Source organism: Cyprinus carpio, chromosome A17, assembly GCF_018340385.1.
Source record: "Cyprinus carpio isolate SPL01 chromosome A17, ASM1834038v1, whole genome shotgun sequence".
In the NCBI taxonomy this organism is placed as follows: domain Eukaryota; kingdom Metazoa; phylum Chordata; class Actinopteri; order Cypriniformes; family Cyprinidae; genus Cyprinus; species Cyprinus carpio.
The window spans coordinates 11355907-11371739 of NC_056588.1; the positions used below are offsets into that span (position 1 = coordinate 11355907).

General features: G+C 35.1%; 1 protein-coding gene across 2 annotated transcripts in view; it reads left to right on the plus strand.

The window, feature by feature from the left end:
* The first annotated feature begins 404 nt into the window (after positions 1-404).
* The window catches only part of LOC122148159 (mucin-17-like), a 28211-nt gene continuing 12782 nt past the window's right edge, over positions 405-15833 (plus strand). For both annotated transcript variants that reach the window (XM_042774078.1, XM_042774080.1), the window contains exons 1-2: positions 405-2225; positions 13342-13489. In XM_042774078.1, the coding sequence (XP_042630012.1) occupies positions 1921-2225; positions 13342-13489 (453 nt within the window). In that variant the 5' untranslated portion in view covers positions 405-1920. The remainder of the gene's footprint in view (positions 2226-13341; positions 13490-15833) is intronic.

The following is a 15833-nucleotide window of genomic DNA, read 5'->3' on the forward strand; positions in this document are numbered from 1 at the left end:
CAAGGTATAGCAAAAAATTAAATGTTAAGCATTGATTTTAAAACTCAAATAGAACATAGAAGGACAAAGAATTGAGAATTGACACACATCTCTCTGCTGTTGGAAGTGAGTGAGTTGTTGCCCTGTGGGAACAAAAAAACAGGAAGGTTGTGTTGCAGGGGGGCTTGTTTTCTTTATCCTCTCCTGTTTATTCTAAGTCCGTTAATGGAGTGGATGGTGGAGTGAAAATGTAGGGATTTTTTTTTTTTTAAGACCGCAATTCAGTTTTCTTTGAGTTCAGACCAAACCATCATTGGCACACTATTAGGAAGTTGGACCAGGGCCACTTTTTTAAAATTCAGTTTTTCAGCTTTGTGCATTTAAAGGAGTCATCAATGTGCTGTGTGTGTGTGTGTGTGGTTTTTTTTTTTTTTTTTTTTTTTTTTTTTTTTTTTTTTTTTTTTTTTTGAGAGAGATGCTCCCTCCAACATATTCAGCCCTTAATCTTTTTTTGAGAAACTGAATGTTATAGTGTTGCTCTTTGTAGGTTTCTGATTTGACCAGTGTTTGTGCATGTAAGTAACAGATTTGACATTAACTATAAAAACACTGCATGTTTTCCATATGCCATCGCACTCTCATTAAATAAACTGCTGGCAGCTATGACAAATTGAGTATTAATGATTTTAGTATAAAATATCCATTCCATACCAATAAGTGGATTGTCACTTTCATACTTATGACAGTCAGCGATTTCTGTTTTTGAAGGGCAAGACTCCCACTTCTTTGTTTCTTCCTGTTACGTCTGATACTTCTCTTGAATGTTAAGAACAACCACGCACACAGTATGTATTTATCCATTGCTTGATGAGGGATTGAGAGTTACATGTGATCAGCTTTTATCTATCATTGTGATAATATGCTGGTTTCTATCATTTTATAAAACAGGGTTAGTGTTTAAAGAGAAACAAATCAATTAATACCACATCACCGGATTCATCAAATTCATTGCTAATGTTTTTGTTTTTCCATAAAAAATGGTCACTTCTTGAATAATGTCATTTAGAAACTGACTTTTGTTAGTTTAAAGGATATTTCAAAAGAGAATGGAAAGTGAAATTTTGATGAAACATTGGTAACACAACAAATGCATTTGTGAATATTGGCTGATACATAAATGCATGAATAAATACAAAGGAATAAATATTATATAAAAAATATAATGTTCATTATTAGTTCAAGTTAGAAATAATTGTTTGAGCTAGTTCACAGTGCATTAACTAATGCTAATAAATTTTGATTTGTAAAAACATGTCAATGTTGAAATTAAGATTAAGATATAAAACTAGCATTCAGTGTTAATGTAATGTTATGAAATGAAACCGTATTGTGAAAACATTTTTTAAAGATAAAAATCTGCAACATTTCTTTAAGATTAACTTCATTGTGATTGTAACATGACAATTTTCATTTTTACTAGTTGTGAGTTTCCCATTTCATTTAAGTTATTAAGACGCATGACCACCAGGAGGCGCTATAACTCTTTTACATTCAAATGAATTTACAGTAGTTGCCTCTGCAAATTCGCGCACTGGAGATTTAATTAAAGGAGCACTGTAAAGTGACGAGTAGAAAATTAAGAACAAACTAGTTGTGTGTATATTCCAGGTTCAGTATATTATCATTATTTTAATTTCCTCTTGTGAGAATCTACAGCTCAGACGAGCTTTTGTTCTAACATAAAGACAAGGGAAAAGTACAAGTGAAGTTCAAAGCTGTGCGCTCCGCCCAGCACGCTCCAGTGCGCTCGAGGAGCGCGTGAATAACACCGAAGCTCCATCGCGCGCCAAACAAAGCGTGCGCATTTCAAACTTTCTGTTTTGCCACTTTCGTAAGACTAAACGGATACTTCACCTTGGCATATGTCGTAAATACTAAATCATGAGCATACCAAAGCCCAAATTTAAGAAACTGTTTGGGAAGTCAAAGAGCTTCGATAAGGAAAGCAGGGATGCGGACAGGTCTAAGGGTCAGTGGGGCACTTCACAAGAAGACGAGCGAGCGAGTTTCAGAGATTCGGTTTTGACTTTACCGTCGAGCCCCACAGATGTCACTCCACACCCGAACTCGCTGCCCACCAGCCCCGGCGAGAAAAAGAAGAAACGTTTCCCGACCTGGAGGTCCAAAAAAAGGAATAAAGATAAAGAGTTTCACAGTAACGTTTCCAGAGAACTGTTCGAGCACAGGTGAGTGATCTGTGTCACCTCATTTCTAAAGCCCTTTCCAATAAATTTCTGTCATGGGAATCTGAATGAGCACCATATGCTGGCATCTCTCGTTATTTCCAGTCTCACTAATATTAGTTACTCTGCCAGGTTTTATAGGGGGTTTTCAGCACTTTTCACTTGGTTAGACTGGGTGCCATCTTAAACCATTTAAGTTTTTTTTTTTCTTCAGCATGGAGTTTCATTTTAATGTTATTAATGATTTGGTAACGCTTCAGTGTAGAATAACTTTCTTTAATAAGTCATAATAAACAAGGTCAGCTATTCCTCTGCTCATGTATTGCAACACTTACAAACACCTTGATTCATATTTATTGCAATTTAATTGATGGATTAATACCTTAATTTGTGTTATTCTTAAAACTTCTCAAGAACTGTCATATTTCAACCTAAATTAAAACGAAATAAGTTAGGTTTTGCATAAAGATAATGAAGCCCCACTGCAGCAGTATTGATCAATGAAACATTATTTGAGTCATGACAATTAAGCACCTCCTATCTCATGACCATTATTCGAAATGTCTCATTCACATTGTGTATAAGTCTTAAAATAAATACAAATAAATAGTCATGAGAATATAAAAAGATTAATGTGTGTGTGTGTGTGCCTACTTAACCATAAGGACAAATTTGTACACAAAAGAGAGCTAAACCTGACAAAATCTCCAAAAACCTCCCTTTCGGGACTAAAACTGGTATAAAAATAAAGTAAACAACGTTTTTTTTTAATTGTTAAAATGCAGAAAGTTTTCTCTAAGGGGTAGGTTTAGGTGTAGGGCAATAGAATATACAGTTTGTACAGTATAAAAACCATTACGCCTATGGAATGTCTCCATTTAGATATCTAAGTAAACGTGTGTGTGTGTGTGTGTGTGTGTGTGTGTGTGTGTGTGTGTGTGTGTATTTCATTTGGTTTTGTAGTGAAATGTGACCTGCATGTTTTTGTGAGATTCAGTCATGTACATGAACATGAATGGTTATCTGATACTATATTAAATGTTTTTATGTGACATGGATTTATCTGATAAAAATAGCAATATGATGGACTGCCATGTTGTGTGTGTACAGTTGTATAGTGGAGACAATGGTGGGACATCCTGTACATATTTCAGTATTGTATTCCATATCACAATGGAAAGCTAGTATGCCATTGGTTTGACCTCTCACAACACTGCTGTATCTGTTTTGAGCTGATCAGCCTGTGTGACTCCTGAGGTTTTGTTTTAAGACTTACTATATTGCTACTTGCCAAAGACTCATTACCGTCCACTGAGCCAGTGTTCAAAACACTCTTTATACCTCCCCACACAATCCCACAATTCCAGCAAAGCTTCATCTGTGTTGAACAATCAAGGGTTTGAACACAAAAGCAGAATCTGACAAGAATCACCAATGTTCATTATAGTCCCACTCTTGATTTATTTTCATCTTGCGTAATCACGTTTAAACTTTGTTTGATTTGATGTAGAAAACATGCTTTTGTCTATTCAAGTGGATTTTGCTTGACTAGTTTAGGCCCTTACCTTTGTCTTAATGGGCTTGTGACATCCTTGTATTTTAATAGCAGGTTTCTTCCTGCACAAGCTGGATGCTTTTTTGGATTTACTGACTCACATGTGCTGTGGTCTTAGAAGCAGAACTAACGTGGCAAGGTTCTTTCAAAGTTATGATCAAATGTTCTTTCAGTAACATTAATAGAATGTTAGTTATCTTCTCTTTAATAATTTTCTTAAAACATTAGCACAAAAACATTATTTATACATTGTTCATGAAATGTTTTCCCGGAAATGTTTTAGTCAGACGTTCATCTGACATTTTTAAAATTTTTCCAACATGTTTCAGAATGTTCAGAGAACACTGAAAAGTAACGCTCCTAAAATGTTTGCAAAATTATAAAATCAAATGTTCTTTTAATGTTCGCTTAACCATGAAAAACGATTTTAAAACATTTAACCTTCATGTTGTGATCTGGAGAGGATTTTCTTTTTCCGGAAATGCTAGTTAATGTTATTGCTTTGGACTAAAATTTACTGACTTTGCTCACACAGGGTATAACAAGAAAATTAAATAAATAAATAAAAACATTTTTGTTACACTTTCCAGTCAAAAATGACTGGTCTACACAAATTGCTTATAAATCTTTTATTATGCTATATTATTGCCATATATTGAATTAAATATTTTTATCAACATGTTTTCTTTCGATTAGGACAGATTTTAATTTTTTTTTTCTGAACTGATTGATCTGAGCTTATGCTGGGATAAGACCTAAAATTACTATTATTGTCTATAATTAACATTTTATGTACATTTAACATTTTAATTAGTATTTTGGAGATGTTCCTGGCTTTGCTTAGTGAGACTGTTAAAATTAATTTATAATTATATGAATAAGCAAATTAATACTTAGCATCGCTGCAAGTAGTAAAACGGGTTCTGTTGGATGGATGACTTTCAATCACCAGACTAGACACTTTTCAGGTTTTTTCCTGTTGCACTTGTCAGTTTGTTTTATATTTATTCTTGTTTGTTTTATATTTAATCTTGAATAAGCATGCTGATATAAGTGATATGTCGCCTCACTTTCATAACAGATGAGAGACAAAACAGCAGCTTAATTTGATTTGACTATAGATTATAACATGCGTAATTTGTTAAAGACAAATATTAAAGGAAGTAAAGTCATCACTGACTACAGATGAAGAAGACTGGCAAGAATTTCCTGCTGCTGTAGGCAGGAGTCACAGCCTTCAGAACAGAGTATTACAAGTTTTTCAAAACATGCATGTTTTGTCTATTTATAGCGACAATTAGATTTATTATACCGCAGTGGGTTCATCTGCATTTACGAACTGGCATATGACTAATTTTAATGATTAATCATCTAATTTGCTCCGTTACTGTTGATTTAACTAATATGAAGTCAGGTGGTTGTTGTGTACAAACAGAACACTAGTTTCTGTCTTTAGGTTTTAGGCAACAATGTACAACACACATTTTTAAAGAGGGGATTCATCTACCAAACACTAAATGATCAAAAAGGCTCTGTGATGAGAGAAAAGATTGAGGCTCACCTGTAAAACAGAAGCAGATTGCATACATGAAATGAAAAACACATATATACATTCACAGTTGGCAACACTAAGTGTTTGAGAGTGTAAAAAAAAAAGAGTAGGTTAATTAGCCTTTTCAGGGTATTAAAAAGCAAAGCCAAACGGTTTATGAACACACTGTGTGGAAACACAGATCAGTTGGACATGAGAAAGAGCTACTGTGTGAGCTTCACGGTTAAAGTTGCCTCTGGGCAGGGCGTGTGTGTGTGTGTTGCAGGCAGGCGGGGGTTTAGAAAAATCCAGCTCTTGCTGGAAGCTTTGATGACATGACATAAACATACTAACAGAACACATACACTCTCATGGTGGTTATACTATATTAGTGATGACAAAATTTTATATACAGAGGTGATGTTTTCTAATCCCAAAACTAAACCTAATCATCACACAAACCTATTGATATCAGTAGATTTAAAACAAAACATGCCCATAGAGCAAAAAAAAAAAAAAAAACCCAAAAAACAACACATTTTCTTAAGTTGCACAGTTTACAGCAAATATTTGATACAGAATTTGCCCATAAATTTTTTATTATAAGGGCGATTTGGTCGATTTCACGAGCTGTTTAAATGGTCAAGTGCAGATGTCCTTGCAAGTCTGTTTTTGACATGTTTGACTATATTTGTGAGGACTTTTAAAACTTTAGGCTCTCACAAGCCAAACCTGTACAGTGTGTTTGGTTTAAGCAGAAATTCTGCATGGATTGGATCTCAGCAGAGAGTAATTGTTACCATTGCCAGATTTGTTCTAAAGCTGGCATATATTAGAAAGCTCCGGAGGAGCAGTGACTCACTGTGGTCGGCAAACATCTGGATGTGCAACACTGTGAACAGTTTTGTAAAGCAGAAATAGAAGTGATTTGTTCCACTCAGAACATTCATAGATGAGTTTGGAGTTTTAAGCATGAACGTCTTCCATTTATTTATATATATTTTTTCCATTGATTTACAGCTTTTCTTTTTGCCTGAAGAACCCATGTGTTTGTATTCAGTTGACACATTTCAGGGTTTCTTTGTGGATTTGACATGACTCAGGTTTCTGCTTTAAATTTACTACTGCCAAGGCAACACAAAAAATAAACAGCACACTATTGTCCTGACTATTGTTGCATTTTTTTAATTGCATTTCTGGCAACTTTTTTTAATGCATCAAGGGAAAATCATATTGTCTGTATCTCAGTATACAATAACATTTTACTGGTAACACTTTATTAACATTAATGAGTGCTTTAGGTGTCATGAAGTAACAATGAAAAACATACTTTTATTTGAAGATTATACTTTTATAAATTTTTAATTCATGTTTGTTTCAAATACATTAGCTAATGTTCATTTCTGTTATGTAAATATGTATCAGTTCATGTAAAATTGAACATATCCCTAGATTAATAAATGCTGTAAAAGTAATGTGCATTGTTATAATATTCTGTTAACTAATGTTAAAGGGGACACTGGGTCCAAAATTTGCATATAATGTATCTTAGCAGTGTGTAGAGACCACCCTACAATAAAAAAAATGTAATCCCCAAAAAACCTAAACAGTTTAAATTATCAAGCTGTTTTGATTTTCTGAGCAAAATGAAGTCATACTGCTCAGGCCCTGGCCTCGATTGCTGGTGGACCATCCCGTATTAGCATATTTCTACCCTCAGCTGTAATCTGTCCGCCATTTTCTCTGCGCTCGAGCAGCTGTAGCAACAACAATGACTCGAAAGTGTTTTGTCATTGGATGTAAAAGTGAAAATTAGAGTCTTCCTTTTCACCCGACATCAGAGCCACTGAGGACGCAGTGGATTAGTTTTGTTTTTGATGGTAATGCGCCAGCAAATACACCTAAATTCGTTTATGTCTGCTGCTGCGCAAATAATTTTACTCCAGACTGCTGTCTGAACAAGCGAAAATTCAAGGCAGGTTTTGCTAAAAATCTAATGCTAAAAATAGCATTTAAAGAGACATGCACTGAAACAGGTCGCTGTATATAGACAAGGTATAAAGGGTGTTGTTTTACATGACCATTGAGGAATTTTAAACAAAGTATGTTGCAGACATAAGCTCAGAGTCCGCTTCAGCCCCAGAGCTCAGCCCTGAACTAACTCAAACCGAGGGCTTATATACACAGAAAACTAAGCACTCTGATCAGTCAGAAGCCATAGAAACAGGCAGGAAACAAAGGAGAGTAGATCCAACCAATTAACAACTAAAAAAATGATCACAAGACTGAAACAGAGAACAAGACAAGAAAACAGACCAAAAACCAATTTAAACAAGAACAAACAAACTCAGAATGTGAAAGCTGGAGGATTTCTATCTTGACTTTCCCCCCTCTTTTTGTCTGAAAAGCTCTTTGTCTTGGGGTGCTCTGCATGTTCCTATATGCACACCGACTCATGCTGCAGGAATGTGCAAAGAGTGATTGGGAAACGACCCAGTGAGCAAGATAAAATAGAAGCTGATCACTCCTTCACATTGCAGTTTATATAATACAATGCTTTTCATATATTTGTATGTCTGTCTGATCTGTGATTTAATAAAGCTTCCTAATAAAACCAGGGAAACCAGTTATAAAGTTGTTTTTATTCTTTGAATACAGTTTGTTATTGTATTTCCTATGACTTTTGAGGGGAATTACTAAAAATCCGATTCGTCAGCACCTTTTATAATAATAATAAAGGCAGGCGTTAAAACTGGAAGTTATTGTCTCTAACCTCAGAGGATGACAGTTAACACCATTCATGGTGTTTGCTATCTTTTTAAAGATGTGAGAAAACAGCTTTCATTCAACTGATGATGCACGTTTTTTATTGTCTGGCATATCACTGACATTAAAAAGTTCTGCTTTTTTTATTTTTAATAATGTCATATTTCTTTTATAATTTGTAATGGATGTGTTTGCTATTGCAAGGTGATTTATGGTTCTTTTTGTTGCAGTTAGCTGTCTACTGATAAAACTCTGATAACTTGCTACTGATATTTTAATATTGAATTTCTTCCCATATCTTGCATATTTTTGTCTTAACTTTATGTCAATATAAGGGTTCTGAAATGCACACTTGCAAAGGCTGACACAAAACTACGCTGTGATCTGTTAAGAGGAGTAACGAGATCACAGTGATGTTTCAACCGGCCCAGACACATCTCACAGAAATCAGAATGAATAAAGGCTCTAATTATTAGAGGGTCAAATCGTGTTCCTGCTCTAGGGGGGTAATTTATTTCGGCATACTATCAAGTAAAAGTTGTCATCTAAGTAGTGGCAATTCTCTGAAAGCTTCACTTGAATCTAATCATGCACTGACTAAGACTATTCACAGTGCCTATAAATACCTTCTAGTATGTTAGAAATGCAATTATTCAGTACAAAGGTAATTATAGTAATTTTATAGTAATTTAATTATAGTACATCTACGATAATAAATCAACAAATTTGTTTAAAGATTTGTAACCTAACTCTCATAACCTTTTGTGCAAGGGAAGAGTTCAATGAATGTAAATGTTCTTCATGAAACCACTGATGCCAGTTAAAGGAACTTTTATTTTTAAGAGTGTATCAAGGGTGGATAGACATTTAGTTGGTTTCTGTAAATTCTGTTCATGACAACCCTGTTCATGGCAACAAAACGTTGTTTTCAACATTCTGAATGTGTTTGGCATGAATGTTGGCTCTGTATGCATTTCAGAAATGCTTTCCAAAACACCTGAGAGAAAATACTCATATTTACTGTATGAGATGTCTGTAACATGATTCTCAGATTCAGTGTACTGCATTCTACCCGGTTCATATTAAATCAGGATTAAGTGGGGATATCAAACCCACGTCCAGAGGGGAGACTCAGTGATGTTCAAAGCCAAAAACTGCAACTTTCTAAAAGTCACATAATCCCAGGCAGATGAAAGCAGACACAGGGAGACGTGTGATGACAGGAAAGACACTTACAGGAATTAACTTGGAAGGTTTAAGAGCTTAAACATACATCTGACATGGTTCAGACTTCTGACTGTGTATTTTGTACTGCGTGTATGTGAGAGGATTAGTAAGGTAACAGAAGGACTTTCTTTAGAACTATTATATAAAATAGAAGATTGACTGTGGTTTTTGTACTGCATGTATGTGAGAGGATTAGTAAAGTAAAAAAAAATACTTTCTTTTTCTTTTGATTTAAAATAAAAGAAATTCTGGCATGACAACTCTAAGAGAGTTTAGTATGGTAATATACATGGAAATGTCAATGTGTTTGGTCTTGGCGGAATAGATCTGCTATGATGCTGCTGCGACAGAGCAAGTACAGAGCCTTGCTACTGCCAGGACATTCATGGGGACATGGGGAAGTTGTGGTCTAGTGGTTAGAGAGTTTGACTTCTAACCCTAAGGTTGTGGGATCAAGTCTCGGGCCAGCAATACCATGACTGAGGTGCCCTTGAGCAAAACACCAAACTCCCAACTGATCCCTGGGCGTGTTCATGAGTGTTCATGTGTTTATGTAGTCATTTCAGACACAACCATAACAGAAGACGAAAAGAAAAAAGGGCACACTCTCTCAGACGAATGTAAACATGAACATAGAATGTGGACCTTGTACACAAAGGCATTGGGTTTCATCGTGTGCACGCTCACACACATATGACCTGGATACATCTTACCTCAGCAAGAAACTGATGCTGCACTGACAGTTTTCCATATCTTTTTGGGGGGTGGTCTGAATTTGTGTTGATTTGGGTCAAAATGTCAGTGTTATGTAACAGTTAGGTGACGGAGCAGCTGTCTTAGTAAGAGAAGCCTCTGCCATGGATCTTAGTCTTAAATTTTGTTTAAGTTTTAGTAACTTTGTCCTTTTGTCATTTTACTAGTTTTATTTATTAGTTTTGTTTTAGTAATTTCAGTACTTTAACTTAAATTTAATTTCAATTAGTTGCAAGACATTTCAAATTTTTTTTAGGTTTTCAAAGCCTTCCATCTTGTATTTCTATTTTATTTCAGCTTTATGTCAATTAACAAATATTATTTGTAATATTGTTAGTTTCAGTTTACATAAAAACACTGGCAGATCTCCATCCTCATTGGAAGAAAGATTGCTAGAGCAGTAATGGAGATTTAACTGTGTTATATTTGAGTGTGAGACTGAAAAGAGTGGTTGAACAGTTCAGTCTGGTGGTTGTCGAGTGCGGTGTTTACATCATCAGTTGTTCACAGAGACTATTGTGTACAGTATGTGTTACAGATAGGTGTGCACAGAATCAGCAGTAATTCCACAGGAAGTCCAACAGATTTCTAGAGATTCGGACATCTGTCATTCACAAAGCTCTGCCACTCCTGCATTTATTAAATGTTTTATCTAAGTGATGAATGGTATCACCTATTATTTGTGACAGGGACAAACGCTGACTAGACACATGTGACGTGCTCTCATGTGATTGGGTGGATGCTTGTTTTACTCAGTAAGCAGTAAATAACAAAATCATACTTTTAAGGAGGCATGTGAGTTAGGATGAATGCTCGTATTTAGATCGTGTTTTTAACATACATAATCAAATTTTTGAGTGACAGGTCACACACCTCATATTCATATATCATATACATTGGAACCCAGCTCCTCTGTCTGAGTCAGGTGAAGACATGTTACTGTAGATCAGCAATTCCTGTTAAGTTTTAGAATGCTGCTTATTTTACATCCAGAATCTGTGTTACTGGGTCATCCTGTAACATTTGCTTGTTGACTGAAAAGACAGAAAAACTAACACTACTGTATGTCACGTAAACAACAAGTGAATTCAGAATTCACTGAAATGAGTACTCATGGATATCTGTAAATGAAACAAAATCTTGAACTGTTTATGAGCTTATTCAGATTAACTATGAAAAGCCGCAGGTGTTTCAGGTTGTTTGTGTTAGCATGGCTTACCTTACAAACACACATGCCAGATCATGTATTTCTACTTTTGCCCAGAGGGCTCAAACAGTCAGAGAGGAAACTGAAGTTTTAACCCCTTTTTTTTTGAGTCTAAGCTGAACATACCTGAAGGAAGATTTAATAAAATATTCCTGGAAAGTCTAAACCTAAAATAGTTTGTCAAATACTAGCAGGATGAAGCAGGGCTGTTGGATTGTATTAAGAAACCAGAATATCATTAGCCATTTATTGCATGCGACACCCAAACAGTTTAATTCATGTGAACTCTTTCAATGTGATGAGTCAAACTCGAACACTGGATTGTGGTCAGAACCACCCAGCTGATCAGACACGCTGCAGGGAGAAGATCTGCGAGGCCTTTGCTTTAGAACCTGTCAAAGAACATTTTTGTCATTTCCCCTGAATGGCATTCAAGTTTTGTTTATGCTGTAAAGTGTTTTTATGAAGTCTGGAATGTCGTTTGGATTGAATCTGAAACTTTAATCAGTTTATTTATTCAAATGCTGTATGTTCTCAAGAAAAAGGATTCATACAAATTTTTCCACCGCCCTTGTTTTTTTTAACAGTCAAATAAAATAATCTTTAATCATTAATCATTTGATCTTTATTTGCATAATAGGACACAGAAATGTGGTAAAATGACTTATGATGATTCCCAAAGCTTTTTTTCTGTGCTGGTGAGGTGAGCCATATCCCACACAAGATTCATTTTGAAAGTGAAGACAAACAAGGGAAGAAAAAGGCTATAGCAGTAGCAGACTTGTGCAACTACTGCAACTTGTGCAACACAAGTGCAGACTTGTGGGCTAAGTCATGGCCTAATGGTTAGAGAGTTTAACTCCTAACCCTAAGGTTGTAGGTTCGAGTCTTGGGCCGGCAATACCCCCAGGTGCCGTTTGAGGTGCCCTTGAGCAAGGCACCAAACCCCCAACTGCTCCCAGGGCGCCGCAGCATAAATGGCTACCCAATGCTCCGGGTGTGTGTTCACGGTGTGTGTGTGTGCACGGTGTGTGTGTTTGTTGACTTTCACGAATTCTGAGTATGGGTCACCATACTTGGCTGTATGTCACGTCACTTAAACTAAGCAAAATTAATCTCAGACTGCTCTCTGGTGGTTACATGTTGCAAAAGGTTCAATTGTGCATTAGTTAACTTGCACAATACCTAGAGAAGATTCTTTTGTCTTTTACTGACTGCACTCACTGAGCTGGCACTGACACTGCACAGAATGGAGCATTTTTTTGTTAGGACAGTTTTTATTGTCTTTTTATGAACCTTTATTCCAGGAGGAAGCCCTTTTGACACCAAGGTGACAATTAATCAGAGAATTTAATGCAGTGTATAAAGACCCCAGTGACTATTCACTATTGTTAGCTATTGCCATGAATTCTTCAACATTTTAATGCTAAAAGACTCATACTGTTGCTGTACTGTAACACAGATTAGAGTAATCTTAGTTATGTTAGAGATTATGTGCTATATTTAAATCATCCAATTATTTTCCTGAAATCCTTGTATACATCTTGTAATTCAGTTTTTTTGTGTCCACCACAGAAAAAAAAAGCAGTTGTTACTTTTTATCTCATGATTCTGGCCCTTTTTATTGCAATTGCAAGATTATGACTCAAAATTTAGACTTTTCTTCTCAGAATTGTGAGTTTATATTGTGCAATTCTGAAAAAAAAAAGAGATAGAAACTGAGAATTGTGAGAAAAAGTCAAATTTTTGTTGTAGTTGCTGGGAATTGTGAGAGGCTGCTGGTTTGACTGTAATGGGGTGTTCTAAGCAAAAAACAGCATATACTGGTTAGGTATGTTTTTTAACATTTTAAAAATTTAAAACAAGCTTCCCTAAAAATGAGACCTGGACATGTTCTTATCTGGTTACATCGAGAGAATTTAGTGGTGAAACGTCTTTTAATTGCATTGAAAAATCGTTTGAAAAGGATCTGTCAAGATAAAACAGAAAAATAAAATCCAGTCTTATACAGTCCCTTATGATCTGTTGCACTGATACTTTACTTCCAGACTAAAGTAACAACTGGTTCTCTGTTCCGCAGGAGTTTTGATCAGGTGAGCATCCAAACAGAGGACTATGTGATGACCGACACCTGCCCTACCCCTGTCCGCTCTCTGTCTAGTTCCACGCTAAGCCTGGATCTCAGATCACTTCAAGATCCATCTTCTCCAAAACGCAAACACAGGAAGGTAGGTGGAAACATTCTGATCCGGGTGTCTCTGTCTTTCAATCCTTACATAAAATACAGATATTAAAATTCTCTTTACTTTGATATTTCCTGTTAAAGAACATACTGATTTTAATTACATCACTAAAGTTAACTGTAAGGAAGTGGAAGTAAACTGGATTTCCAATGCAGAGACTAGTTTGCTTTAGCCTTGGGCAGCTGCTGCTCTACTTTCATCAGAGAATCACATTACAGCAGTCACAGCTCTCTGTACAACAAGACAAATACTATCAGATGCTAAATCTGTCTGAAATGTTTTACGTGTTTAATGTGGTCCTTTTTTGAATTCTGCACAGATGATTTTTGTAGAAAGGACACAGTAAACTGTTTCTTCTGCTGGTTTAACTTACTGCATGAAAATACTTAGTAAAAATCAACTGGTTAGTGAAATAAGTAGTTAGATAAAGTTATTTATATTCGGTTTTCCAATGAACTGATCTGTTTCAGTTCCATTCGTGATGTAAAGGTCTGGTGAACAGCCTCAGTGTTGTTAACTCCTTAATTAGCCTACAGAGGGCAACACAGGCTGCACAACTGAGTGAACAACAGCTCAAAAAAAAAAAGTCTACAGTAGTCTACTACAGTCTTTACCACAGTAAACAGAACATTAAGTTCAATCTGAGTCAATCTGTAATATGTATGGACATCAAATGCTCATGAAAATGTGGATATTAATATGATTTAAACATTATATATAATTATACAGTATATTAAATATATATTACTATAACGGAAGAGGATTAGGGCCAAGCAATAAAAAAATAATAATAAAACCTTCTGAAGATTGAAGTCATTATAAGGCGAGATTAAACTCGTTACATTTCAAGAAAAACATTGAAATAAAATGTTAAGAATTAAATCATTACATTTCGAGAATACAGTCGTTGTGTTTCGAGAAAAAAATCATTAAATTTCAAGAAAAAAGGCTGTCCAAATTAAATGTTGAGAATAAGATCAATAAATTATGAGAAAAACGTCATTATGTTTCAAGAAAAAAATCATTACATTTTGAGAAAAAAAGTGGAAATAAAATGTTGAGAATAAAAATGGTTAAATTTTAAGTTTTAAGTATAAATGTTAGATTAGAATAAACACACTGGTGTCATGTTCATTTTCTCTCGTTGGACAGTGTTAATAGGGCTGCACGATTATGACCAAAATCATAATTGTCGATTATTTCCTTAAAATTGTAATTGCGATTTTTAATTACGATTATCAAAATTTTCATTGAATGATGTTTATACCATTGTTTGATGCAACTGCATGCCGTATTTGTATATGAAAATAAACAAGCTGAAAACACTCTAACTGAAAAACCTTTAGTGCATTTCTATAGTATTAAGCCTTAAATGTCAAATATACATCAGATTGGTTTCTAAAAATATGAATGGTATTATAATGTTATACTAAAACTAAAATTTAAATAATGTGAAAAACTCTTAAGATAACATGTAGAAAGAAAAAACAACAACAACATCTTAAGCACGCAGAATAACATAAGTGGACTTTGAACGATTAATTGGAGCTTTGAAAGATTATGTAATTGTGGCATCCATAATTGTACTCGCGATTAGAAATTTGATTAATTGTGCAGCCCTAAGTGTTAATCAGCGTCTGCAGTGGTGTAGGTCATAGAGAGTAATGCTTATGGATGAAGCATATGATGCAGTAGACCAGAGTTCGAATTTTCCTTTTGCCAAACTCTCTCTGCTTCATTTTTTCATTACATATCACATTCAGTGCAAATAGATGGTATTTACACTAAGGGAAAATAGTGATATATTCTGTTTACACTAAGTGACATCAGCAGCATTTTAAGCGACATGCAATTTATACTAAGTGAAAATAGCAAATTTACGCTACGTAAAAGTAGCAGATCTTTGCAATAAGTGTCAATAGTAATTAGATGCTATTTATACTTGTAAATAGTGACAGATATTATTTGCACCTCAGTATTATTGTACATTAACAGGATGCAATAATAACATAGATTGTAAATTATTTTCTTTATTAAAATTATTAAATAGACGCTGCCAAAGTCCTCTCTATAGCCTACCTACACCTAAACCTACCCATTTAATACATCATTAAAGGGGTCATATGATGCGATTTCAGTTTTTCCTTTCTCTTTGGAGTGTTACAAGCTCTTGGTGCATAAAGAAGATCTGTAAAGTTGCAAAGACTAAAGTCTCAAATCCAAAGAGATATTCTTTATCAAAGTTAAGACTCTGCCATGCCCCCCCTAAAACGGCTCATTCAAACATGCCCCACATATCTACGTCACTATGTGGCTCTATGTTTGTGTG